At 36.0% G+C, this 13783-nt stretch overlaps 1 protein-coding gene across 5 annotated transcripts in view; it reads left to right on the top strand.

The window, feature by feature from the left end:
* Sec15 (exocyst complex component Sec15) overlaps positions 1–13783 on the top strand; it is a 205926-nt gene that overhangs the window by 82890 nt on the left and 109253 nt on the right. For all 5 annotated transcript variants that reach the window (XM_068385390.1, XM_068385397.1, XM_068385403.1 and 2 more), the window contains exons 3-4: positions 1528–1712; positions 6198–6365. In XM_068385390.1, the coding sequence (XP_068241491.1) occupies positions 1528–1712; positions 6198–6365 (353 nt within the window). The remainder of the gene's footprint in view (positions 1–1527; positions 1713–6197; positions 6366–13783) is intronic.

A 13783-nucleotide genomic window follows, 5' to 3' on the forward strand; every position in this document is an offset into this window, starting at 1 on the left:
TTAGGAATTCACTCACCCCAGTAATAATTGACTAACGACTTGTGATAACTACACTTCACTGCACAAACTGAAATGAATACAAAATCTCTGTACTTAGCTTATATATGAAGTCGAGTCGTCTCTCTCTCTCTCTCTCTCTTGATGTTTTGTTAGCGATGTCTCGTTCTAGTTTCTTGTAGAATGTAGGTCTTCCTGGATATGTTTTGCAATAGTTGAATGCCAGTCCTTGGGTTTCCTAGGATGTTGATTGAAGATTCTATTTGTATACTAACATATGTTGGTGTTAGCATTTTCGTTGGACTTAGTCAAAATTGTAGATTCTTGTAGATAGTTTTATTTTGAAGTCTTGAAGATCATTCTCTGGTTTCACAGCTTTTATGTTGAAGTCTTGAAGATATTTCTCTAATTCTTAGAGTTTAACCGCTGTCTTTGAGTTTAATCGCTGCCACCATTTATTGGTGTGCTACTGTCTTAAGCACACATTTGAGTATGAGTTGTTTTCAAATGTATTTGAATGGTTTACTGAACACATTTTAGTAGTTTTTAAGTTTTATTGTGAATAACAACTGAGTTAAACATCTCCATCACTGGAGGAAGCTGTGTTGGTCCACATGACCAATTCTGGTGAAGTTTTGATATGAACTGAACAAATTACTGATATCCCAAATATCGTACACTTGCTTTAATTTGGCTAAGTGACGGAATCGGAAGACACCTGCATCCGGTGACGTCACAAACTTTCACACGAAGAGACAATGTGTTGACACTAAGAAAGAATGACAACTTAGCATCTTACATCCTGTTTACAATTTGAGTTGACCATAGCAAATCTCACGGCCAGCTCTTCCAACCAACATGACATATTACGTCATTTGTTTTAAACATGTAATATTACTATTCTAATCATTACATATATATATGGGTTATGAAAAAAATCCGCGAAGTGGTGAATCCGCGATGGTCGAACCGCGAAGTAGCGAGGGTTCACTGTAATATTAATTTTATAATGAAAATTCCAATACTATAATAACACTATTAATGGTTTCACAATGCCCCGTAACGACTATCGTCTATCAATATTGTACCAACAGGATAAGAAGACTGAAAGACAAAAATAGGTGCTACCTGTCCACACCATGGTTTTAGCTGTTAGTCACTAGATTTTCTCAATACTGGGGTAGAGGTGTAAAGTCTATACTGTATTTAAAGAAAAAGAATAGGGATTATTTTTGTGTGGAAGATGTCTATAATCTAAGCTTCAAGAAGGGAACCATATGAATATCAGGGGAGATTCATATAAATATAACTTTTTTATTTAAGAAAAATTATTTTAATTTTGCAGCTATACTTTAATGAGTTTGGACTGCCTTGGTTATTGTTATACAGTATACTGTAAATTCAGTACAAAATTATACTTCAGTCAGAGAGTATCATTATTTTTAAGATTTTGGAACTAAAGGAATCCTGGGATATAGTAAGGTAAATTTTTGGCTGTATTTACATACAATACTATTTTGTTTTTAACAGACAGAAGTTGTGAGAATAGACGAGGAAGGCCAAGAGTCGGCAAAACACCTGTTATTGAAAAGTGAGGAGTTGATAAAAACGAGGAAAGTGCAGTCTAATATATGTGCTGCAATAGATGCTCTTACATTATGTTTGCCTGTATTAACAACATATTCAAAGTTACAAAAACAGATGCTGGAGAAGAGGTTAGTAATAATTGTCATTTTAATACAGTTGTTAGAATACTTGAAAATTTTTTTCTGTGTGATTATTATATGGAGAATTTTAAGTGTGAAAGATAAGTCAGAAGAGTTGAGTATCATTTTCTGAAGTCACATTCCATAAAACTTGCATACATTTTAGAAGTTACAATATGCAGTCAATAATTCTGTTATGAGATATGATTTGTGTGTATTTATAAACATTAGCATATTTTTTTAATGATTTACCAAACATTCATTGTGATTCCTTCAAAAAGTTAAAAAGTTTGATCATAATAAATAAAACTTTTCCTTGATCTAATGCGGTATTTGCCCCATCAAGGAATAGACAAGTCATCACAAGGCTTGGTCCACTTAAGCACCTCAAACCCACTTCACAGATAAACAATCTAATCCTTTAACCCCTTTGCTACGATGGCATTGTTATACATCAAAACATGGCTGGTAATGAACACCATGACGTACGGATACGAGATGCAAATATTTTTATGACTTACATTACGAAAAATGTTTCATTTCAAGAAAAGAGATTTGCCAGCCAGGCCGTTAATAAGATAGTAACCCATCACAAAGAGTTGAAGAAAATGGGTTCAGACAACAGAAAATGTTGCTGTAGTCTATAATAGGGGTAACTATAATATTACATTACGTATGGAACTGTATATTTAGCATATGTACAGTATTGTACTGGATGTGTTGTATTATTTTCCATTTATTATCATATATTGTAATAACTACTTAATTTACAGGTATTAACAGTTAGTTTAGGTATATTAAATGGATCAAATGTATTTGGCTGTACAGTATATATATATACTGTATATATATATATATATATATGTATATATATTTTATATATAATATTTATATATATACATATGAATATATATATATAAATATATAAATATATATATATATATATATATATATTTATATATATATATATATATATATATAAATATATAAATAATTACATATATATGTATATATATATGTATATATATATATATATATATATATATATATATATATATATATGTATATATATATATAATACTGTATATATATGTGTATATGTATACTGTATATATATGTGTATATATATATATATATATATAAATGCATATATATATATATATATATATACAGGTATATATATATATAAATGCATATATAAATGTAGTAGGTTTGGCCAGGGCACCAGCCACCCATTGAGGTACTACTGCCTGAGAGTTATTGGGTCCTTTCACGGACCAGAGAGTACCTGTACTACATTGGATCCCACTCTCTGGTTATGGCTCATTTTGTCTTTGCTTACAAATCCACCGAATGGTCTATTCTTTCCACATACTCCTTTGCCTACAAATCCACCGAATAGTATGGCCTATTCTTTCCACATACTCCTTTGCCTTCACATACCTAGCAACACTGGGAATACCAAAAATTTTTCTTTGCACAAAGGGGTTAACTACTCTAATGTAATTATTCAGTGGCTACTTTCTTCTTTGTAAGAGTAGAAGAGATTCTTTAGCTATGGTAGGCAGCACTTTTAGGAGAAGGACACGACAAAATCAAACCATTGTTATCTAGTCTTGGGTAGTGCCATAACCTCTGTACCATGGCTTTCTATTGTCTTGGATTAGAGTTCTCTTGCTTGAGGGTACACTCGGGCACGCTGTTTTATCTTATTTCCCATCCTCATGTTTGTTTTGAAATTTTTATAGTTTATAAATAAAAAATCTAATTTAATGTTGTTACTGTTCTTGAAATATTTAATTTTGATTATTTATTACTTCTCTTGTAGCTTATATATTTCCTTATTTTCTTTCCTCACAAGGCTATTTTTCCCTTGGGCTTATAACATCTTGCTTTTTCAACTAGGGTTATAGCTTGGCTTGTATTAATGATAATATGTGTGTATGTGCATATGTATGTATTTGACATATTATGTATATACATACATACTCTGTCATCATAATTAGCTGCAACTAGTCAACCACAGGAGAAAGGCATCAAACATGTCTTTCCTCTCGCGTCTGTTTATGGTCTATCTATGCCAGTCTATACACAAATATTTTCTTAGCTCGTTAATCTATCATCTCTTTGTTCCCCTTCCTCTTTAGCCATCTCTAGTGACCGATTCTGTTAATCTTAATGGCCATCTCTTTATCACATGTTTGAATATCCTCTACTTTAGTTTGCCCCTATACCTTAGTTTGCCCCTATACTTTAGTTTACCCCCTATCTGTGTTGCTCATTTGCTGTCTTAGACTCAATTCCATCCTTATTCTTTAGATAGCTCTTGAGTCGTAACTAGCTTATGTTTTAAGGCTTTAGTAAGGCTCCAAGTTTAGGATACATTAGTTAATGCTGGTAGGACCATTCTGATTAAATAACAGTGAATCATCTAGATATGAAAGTTTCCATATACGAAAAACTAAGTTTTACAAAACTACATACAAAGATTATTGTACCTCATATTACGGAAAAAATACTCGGGATACAAAATTAATTTCGCCTGGTTACCGAAAATGTAAAAATTTGCCTGTTGCACAAACTTCAAAATTGCCACCATCGTCGTTTTCTCCCATTGGTTATCTTCCTACCCTGATGCTAGTTAATGCCATAAGATCCTGCACCCCTATTGGTCTGCATCATTCCCATCATGTACCTGCTGGCGTCCTTTGTTCATTTTGTTTTGACTTTCGCTATCATTTTGACTGAATTTGTGTTGGTGATCTCAATTTTGTACTTATAGTTTTCGTTTTGCTTTATTTAACCCCTAATTCTGTAGCCTAACGGAAGGCAAAAGGGTTAACACTTCTTTTTAACACACTCCACAACTGTGACAGTAGTGCCATCTTTTACACCATCTTTGGACTCAAGTTTGACCTTATACATCCAGGCTGTACCATACTGCTTGGTGACTACTTTTCACTGCAAAGCCTCTATACTTTTACTCAATTATTGTTTGATCCTAGTGTTCCTTCTTTCCCAACAGCAATGTACGTTCATGACGGTGAGCCTTATCAAGGCTCTAAATGTTCTGAAATTATTTTTTTAAAGTTTACTCTTTTTCAAGCTTTATACATTATTCAGGTGTTCAATTTCCTTCAAACGTTACATTTTATAAATTAATCTTACGAGTCTGGAAGAAGGTTTAGCTCTATACAATACAGTCAGACCTTGCCATTCACTGGTTTTCTATTCACAAATGAGATTTCCTTGGGGAAGGACCTGGTCATCTTTGAAGGGATATTTATGGATGTACTGTATATTCACAATTATATACTGTAACTCCAAAAGACAAAAAGCCATTACAGTTTTATGCAAGGGCATGAATATACATTTATTTAACAGAATATTTATCATTCTCATAATACAATTTCAGTGCACATCACACAATTCACTGTAGGCATTACTTAGGGGTTCCTTTGCCCCTAGCTGCACTTCCTTTATTTTAAATTTGGTGTAAAAGCAGGGTTTTCCCTCTAGTCGCACTTGCCTGTCATGCCCTAGTTTTGGGCTATAAAGCCAAAATTCGTAAATCCAGCTATTTTTTTACGTAACTTATATCCTGTGCTGTATTACTTCTGAGTTAAGGTGCATTCACATTTCTGTAATTGTGAATGCACCTTCATTGAAAGCAAAAAGCATGAAGTTATGTATGACAAATACAGCACTGAATATTCAGCTACATGAGGGTAAAGTAAGTTGGGACTGATACCTTTATATAATTATTGATAGTTTGTTTCCTTGCTTTTTCAGTTTTTATTGACTTATCGGGTGTGCCTAAGAGTTCTGCTCTAGAAAGACGGGAGGGCTGTATTTCCTAACCCCTTTGTGTTTCTGTCAATAATATTTAACCTGTTCTGCCTTCTCTTTGGGAATTTTAAGAATTCCAGGTTAAGGGTGATTCTAGTGCCTTTCAGACTTTCTCCTTAGGGAATAGGTCTGAATATTCTTTGGTTTACTATAGGTTCTTTTGGGTGACTTTTATATTCAAGCAAGGACTTCTTTGAGATACGTTGTTACTCTTAAGTTGTTTCCTGATCAAGAGTGACAATTTTTTTTTTTACCAGACCTTTAATCAAGAGCTCTGATCTCATTTATTATTGCAGTTTAGGTTCTTTGTCAGGCTGTTAACGAGGGACTAAACCTTGGATACATAGTTGTAAAGTTAAGGGGTTTCTTCTCCACAGCATCTGGTCCAGGAGAAATTTTTTATGGTCAAACTTTTCACCTTGAATAACAATGAATATTAGGTAAATATTAGAATAGAATATTTTTTTTTTTTTTTTTTTTTTTTTATTTTAAGTCCATCGATATATTTTTCTAGTAAAAGAAATGGTTTTGAAAAGGAAATATATATTTTTAATTTTTTTTAATTTTTAAGTTAATTTTGTTAAGATGTATACCACTGTATAACTTATATACTTATATCTAAGCTAATTCTATCGTATTTTCCAGGTATTATCCAGCGCTAAAAACCTTGGAACAGTTAGAACACACATATCTTCCTCGAGTTGCTAGTTACAGGTTTGCTCAACAAATGCGGGACAATATTCCTCGGGTTCGTGAAGACATCAAGCAGGCTTCTATGTCAGATATCAAAGACTTTCTTGAAAACATTAGAAGGTAATTATAATTGTCTATGTGTAAAAGTATTCATATATTCATTTTTTTAAGGGTTTCATCAATCTATTTATCAATATATCAAGGCACTTCCCCCAATTGGGACGGGTAGCCAACATCAAACAAATGAAAGAAAGGGGACCTTTCCTCTCTACGCTCCTCCCAGCGTGACGAGGGACTTAACCGAGTTTGGCTGGTACTGCTAGGGTGCCACAGCCCACCCTCCCCTGTTATCCACCCTAGATGAAGCTTCCTAACGCTGAATCCCCTTCTGCTGCTACCTCCGCGGTCATCCAAGGCGACCGGGGGAAGCAGCAGGGCCTAATGGAACTGCGTCACAATAGCTCGTTATTCATTCCTATTTCTAGCACGCTCTCTTGCCTCTCTCACATCTATCCTCCTATCACCCAGAGCTTTCTTCCCTCCATCCATCTACCCAAACCTTGGCCTTCCTCTTGTACTTCTCCCATCAACTCTTGCATTCATCATCTTTAGCAGACAGCAATTTTCCTTTCTCTCAACATGGCCAAATCACCTCAACACATTCATATCCACTCTAGCTGCGAAATCATTTCTTACACCCGTTCTCACCCTCACTACTTCGTTCCTAACCCTATCTACTCGAGATGCCCCAGCCATACTCCTCAGACACTTTATCTTAAACACATTCAATATCTGTCTCTTCCAAACATTCTTCTAGTTATCAACACATAATCCATTAAAGCCCTTTCTACCACTCTTCTATTTGCCACTCTTACCCATGTATACTTGTTTTTATCTTTCTTTTTGAAAAAGATAGAAATTATCACCATCTCTTGCTTAACACACATCTACCAGTCTCTCACCACTCTCATTTTCACCTGGTACGCCATACTTACCAATGGCACCTTCTACCTCTCCAGCGTCCACTCTAACATTTAACTCGCCCTTGACAACTACATAATTCCTTCTACTCAGTCCTTCTATACACCTAGTTAATTCATTCCAGAACTCATTTTGCTCTTCACTTTTCTCACAACCTGGCCCATATGCACTAACAAAAGCCCAACATTCCCTACCCAACCTAACCCTCACCCACATTAACCTAGATGATATCTCCTTCTATTCCACTACTTTACCTGTCATCCATTCACTCAGCAATAAAGCCATACCCTCTTTTGCTCTTCCCCTTTCAATCCCAGACACTTTACCAGTCACTTCACCAAACATCACTTCACCCTTCCCTTTTATCTATGTCTCACACAAAGTCAATATATCCATCCTTCTACTCCTAAACATACTTCCAATCTCACATCTTTTACTCTCTTATCATACTACATCCATGCACATTCAGACACCCCAAACCTAGAGTGCTGGGAGCAGTCACTCTCCCCCCCAGATCCACCTCTTCGATGTCTCACAGGAGTATAATATAGATATAATATTTGGAAATCTAAACATACAGAAATTCTAACCGAGATGATGACAAAAGTCTCTCTCTTGAATTTGTATATGAAAGATCTGTGTTAATGTTCTTACTGTTTTGAAAGTATTTTATTGTAATTGTTCTTTACTTCTTTTGTAATTTATTTTCTTATTTCCTTTAATAACTAGGTTCTTTTTGCCTGTTGGAGACCTTGGACTTATAGAAAGCATCCTGCTTTTCCTATTAAGGTTGTAGAAACCATCCTTCTTTTCCTATTAAGGTTGTAGCTTTGCTAGTAATAATGATGATGATAATAAAATGGTCTGTAATGAGTTGAAACAGTTATTTTAAATATTTTTTTTTATCTAAATACGTATGTGGATTTTTTATTATTGAAACTGCTTAGACAAAATCTGCAAAGATTGATGTCTTCCTGTACTCACGTTGATTGGTTTTAATTAAAAAGATTTTAATTGATTTTTTTTTTCGTATGAAGTACAGTCTTCAGATCACATTAGGCATGAACCACTTGTTACATACCTTGTACAGCTGGACTATGAAGTATTGCCCAATGTTTCAGACATGAGGCATATTGCTATATTCAGTAAGCGGTATCTGCCAACTTTTTGGCCTGTAGTGCAGGCTCAAATACACTACCACCATTCAATGCAAAATTGACGAAACGTGGTGACAGATTCCCTGTAACTAGCAAATTGATATTGATCTGTTATCATAGCTATACAGTCAGCCCTCATTTTTCGCGGGTTCTATCCTCCCGGATTTGGTCAATCGCGATACAGACAATCATATAACCAATTAAATGAAAAATCACTTATTCACGGTTTCGTTACAAGTACCATCGCGGTCTGACGATTTAAAATTGACCGCTCGTCTTTACACCCGGCATGATTTGCAGTATTTCCCTCTCCACACGTCATCTCTCCTTGCATGCGCATCTTCCCCTTCTGTCATTTTTGTGCACAATCACATTGTGATGTAAAAAATTACTGTAAAAAAGTTATGTAAAAGAACATGTACCGTGTATACTCGCGTAATGTGAGTTTTGAAGCCTAATTTTAAAGCTATATGTAAGGGTTCGCATCATACACGAGATATGAAATTCACAGATGCGCTCTTGGACTAGTCTACGTCGTCATTCAAACTGTATATCCTTTTGCTGTGTTAAAAAGTACAGTTATATTTGAAATAAACTAGATTTAAGTTAGACTGTTGTTATACCTGACTGTATCCAATAACAATGCATGTAATATTCATGTTTTAGTATCGTATTTATAAGTAAAACTATAGCAAATTATAATCTTTTTCATTACAGTATATACATTTTTTAAGTCGTTCAACACTCCCCTAAGCTTCCCAAATCAGCTGATTAAGTGGGCTCTCCGGCTAATGCCGTTTTCTTAAGAACAGGACTTTGACATTTATACCACTTAATAAGGTGACTTAGGACATCTCCAAACTGCATAGGATTTTTGCCTCCGACCGGTTTTGCGACGCCAGGGCTATTTATCCTGAAAATGAGTGTTTTTCAAATCCTATCTCCTCCTGTGATAATTAATATTAAGACCTGGGATTACTACCCTATATAGACCTGATGTAGACCTCCAATCAAATGAAGAGTTTTTTCTAAAAGTAATTTTTTTGCTAGATATGAATTATTTCATTATGGTAAAAAAATAGACCCTAATTTTAGCAAGGAAAAAATTAAGAAAAATAAAATGATATAAAAACCTGAAAATAAGGGCAACATTTGATTGCTTTATAATGTCTTTCTAAATTATATACCTAATTTAATTGCTATATCTTTAAAATTAAGGGAGAAGATATAATTTGAAGGTTAATAAGTATAGTTTTTGAGATACGGGCGTTCAAAGTTTTTCTTTGTAATTTTACAAAGAAAATAAATCATGATTATTATGTATTTTTTTTTCATTTTTGGATATTAATAAAACAAAACAAAGTTCTTTATTATAATTTAATCATAAATGAAGATCCCTTTGCCTAATATCTTGCTTCTTTAGGCAATACGGTCATTCCTTTATCATCTCTCTCCTTCACTAGCTCCATTAATTTCGCCGATATTATCTACTTCTGAACTCTTATTAGAGTAAATTTTCTTCTTCCTTATGTTAGCGAGATATTGAAATTGTCTTTTCCTCTTTGGCATGATGAAATTCTTGCCGAAACAGAAAAAAAACGACGTAAAAACAAGTGAATGTCAGAGATCAAACTCAAACGTGTACTCTCTATGAGGTTTGTGCTAGGACTGAAGGCCGAAGGGAGTAATTACCGTGTAAAACATGGTCTTGTGACTCATGAAATCTGTATAGATGCCATTGCTCACAATTTATTTTATATTAAGCTGTAATAATTATCAAAATTTACGATAAGAAATACTGCATTTTCTTGTAGGGAACAATGTTTTTGGTTTATTGAGTTACTTTTACTAATTACCCTGTAACTATGAAAGTAAGAGGAATTTTGACAAAATATTTCGTATATGCATTCTCCATTGCCATAAAAGGTTCAGTGAATTTTTTCAGGATTTTGTGTTTTTCTTCCTATACCCCTATATATTGGGATATCGGCCGGGCCCCTTACGGCATTCTACTGATGGATATTTCATATTTCATGAAAGAAACAATTATTACTTGATGAATCTAGTTTCAATTAGCAAACTAATTTCAATAGTTTTATTTAAAATACTTTTCATATTCTATTTTCTGTTGAGTTGAATCACATATAGAAGTTAACCAGAGTTTCATTCATGTTACCCATGCTCAATAATTTATATTTTTTTTTAGCTTTGTGGTGCTTGATTATAATGCTTATGAAATTATTTATATCGCGTTATAACAAAACTATATTGTGTTTTCAGACACTTTGTAACTTTATCTTCGAAATTTGGCATTTGCATTTAATTACATGATTTGCAAATTCATTGGTTCCAACTAAAGTTCCCTTTTGTTTCCTTCAGTTTTGGACTCCGCTTTATTTCCATGATTCTAAACAGAATAGTGGCTATGAATATTGCTCGTTTATTTGCCATCATTTACAGCTTGTTAGTTTATATTTGGCAGTATATTTTCTTGATCTTTTCTCCATTGTGAATAAGTGTATAATGTAAAAATGTCAGGTTTATGCTACTTTGTTTACCTATTGTACAATCAATATGAAAGCAAAACAACTGCTATCTGATTCAATTATTCACAACAAAACAACTGTTTTTGTTTGGCTGTTATTGTCGTTGTATGCGTTTATGCAATGATTATAACGTTACTATCAATACTTTTATCCTTATCTTTTAATTTTCTAACCCATGAAGTAGAAGATGGGATAAAGAAAGCACAAGAATTTAAGCAAACTGAAGGAGGGGTTAGTTACTCGGACTGGTGCAACACAGAGACTAATAAGTCAAAGACTGTTACCCAGATTTACTTCTTGCAATTAACAACCAAATTGTCTCATTACTTTACATGAGGCATAAACCTATCAAAAGAGAAGAAAATAAATTCTTAGCTTCCAGAGAGAAACAATATGAACATTGGGGTGGGTTCATAGAAATAATTTTGCTAAGAAAAGATTTTTTTTTTCAATATTAAACTTACCCGATAATCATGTAGCTGTCAACTCCGTTGCCCGACAGAATTCTACGGGAGGGATACACCAGCTATCACTATACTAGAAGGGGGTGTACTCACAAGCGCCACCTGTGGCCAGGTACTACAGTACTTGTTGTTGACGCCACCTCACTTTTTCCTCTGTCGTGCTTCCGGCAAGACGTTCTTGGATACGCTTATGATTTTGGAGTATTGTTCACGGTTTGGTGAAGTATTTCTCTAAAATTTGCAGCTATTCGCTATACTGGAAACTTCTATATTAGCTTAGTTAGCTTTTGGAATTAATTTGATTATGGTGACGAAGAGAGTATGAACTCTCTTTCACTTTTAAATGGCCGACCCTTCCCTTAGACGGAAGTGTTGGTGTCTAAGAGAGTATAGACTCTCTTTCTTAATTTTGCTCACAAAAGTTATAGATTTATTTTATATCTCTCCGCCTCTTATAGGCCTCTTCGATTAACTTCCTTTTATTATAAACTTATTATAATTAATTTTTATATTTGTTTATATTCGACCTTCCTAATAGTAGGCGGTCTTTTCTTGGTACCGAAGTTAATTAAATTGAGCCCGTCATTTCGGTTTTACCTGTTAACATATTATGCTATTTTAATGTCTTTGAAAGAATTTCTTTGATAGTCTCGTACTGTTTTCAAAGTTGAACTAACGTTTTGTTTTGTCTCTGCAGTTGTTGACGTTCAGAACGTTCAACTTGCGCTCTATCGTTACGATAGAGAAAGAATCTTCACGGTGTCACGTTGCAGTAAGAGTAACCGTGTCTAGCGTTTTGTTCATTCTTTCTTAACTTAATGGTTTTAATTCTAATAAAGGAACTTTTCAGTTTTTTCCTTTAACAATAATATGTTTTAACGTTATATATGATTGGGCTCTTCTCTCAGGTTCTAAGTCAAGAGAGAGAGAGAGAGAGAGAGATAGAGACAGAGGGAGAAAGAGGAGGATAAACGTTTCATTCAAGCGAGTAACGTTGTTATCGTTTTTGCTCTTCTCCCTAGTCTCTTTAGGGGAAGAAGGTAAACGTTTCTAGAGTGATCTAGTGTTTAGTCTCTTTCCAGCCACTGAATTATTTATCTTTCATTAGATTTTTCTGTTACATTGTAATTCTGTTTTCGCAATTACTAACTTTTGAGAAAGGATAGAATTGCGTGTTTCAGGTACAAACCACTTAAAGTTTCGAGTTCAGTGAAATAAGTGCAAACAGAAAATCAAAGTGATAAGTGATTAGCACAAAGTGTGTCAGTGTTGTGCGTGAGGGTACTTCTGTGCGGCCAGTCGTCCTCCCAGTCCGGGACCTCTTGCAAGCTCCCAAGCCCAGGGGAGAAGCAATGTCGAAGGGCAAAAGGGTTCGGCAGGCCTTGATCGACGCACAGAAGTATCCTCGGTGGTTGCGGGCGTGTCTTACAGAGACCGTCACTCCCACCCGCAGACGATTGAGCCCTTATTTTGCTCGTCTGCAGAAGAAATTTAGGGGAGAAAACGCTGGTCTCAGGTCTCAAGACCTCTTAAACGTAAAGTCCAGACCTATGCCAGACGTACGAAGTTAGAGTTCAACAACCCGGATGCAGTCTTTGGGCTAGCTCTGACTCGCCGCAGTCATCAGTTGAATGCACTCCGCCTAAGAGGAGTAAGGTTCTGCCGCAACAGATCTCTGCTGTTAAGGCTTTACCTCAGCAGACCTTAGTGTCTGCCGACCCCAAGTTGACTCTACTGCAGTCCATGCAGTCACAACTTTCGGTCTTGATGCGTGAGTGTCGGGCTGAGAAGGTTGCGCCTCCGCCTGCGCTCGCTCCGCCTGCGCTCGCTCCGCCTGCGCTCCCTCCGCCTGCGCTCCCTCCGCCTGCGCTCGCTCCGCCTGCGCTCGCTCCGCCTGACCGCAGTACCGCCTGCCAGGCGTACGATGTTGAGCCACGTTATGAGTTTACTGATCCCAGTGGTGTGCAGCTCCCTCCGCCTTCCTTAAGGCAACCTCAGCAATGGGAACAGGAGGCTTATACCTCTCTTCCTCCGCTTCCACTTGCTGTTCCACCAGTGAGGCAACACTCGCTTGAGGTACAACAACCTCTCCCATCCATGAGTCAGTCTCCTCAGCTCTCGCTGCAGCGAGCTCAACCCTCCTCAAGGCAAGCACCTCAACACCTTAGCCTTGCGCCTCAGGAGCCTCAACTTGCGAGACTTTTACTGCGTTCTGCGCAGCCACTATCTTTTCGCTCTCAGCTCACACCGCAGGAACCTCAACTCGTTCCTCAGGAACTTGCTACTGCGCATCCGCCAACCACTCAGCAAGCGCAACCCTTGAGTTCAGCCACTCATGCCAGGAGTCAGCCTCCTCCACCCATGCGCCTACCTTCTGCTACTTCTTTTGA

This window comes from Palaemon carinicauda, chromosome 1, assembly GCF_036898095.1.
Source record: "Palaemon carinicauda isolate YSFRI2023 chromosome 1, ASM3689809v2, whole genome shotgun sequence".
Classification (NCBI taxonomy): domain Eukaryota; kingdom Metazoa; phylum Arthropoda; class Malacostraca; order Decapoda; family Palaemonidae; genus Palaemon; species Palaemon carinicauda.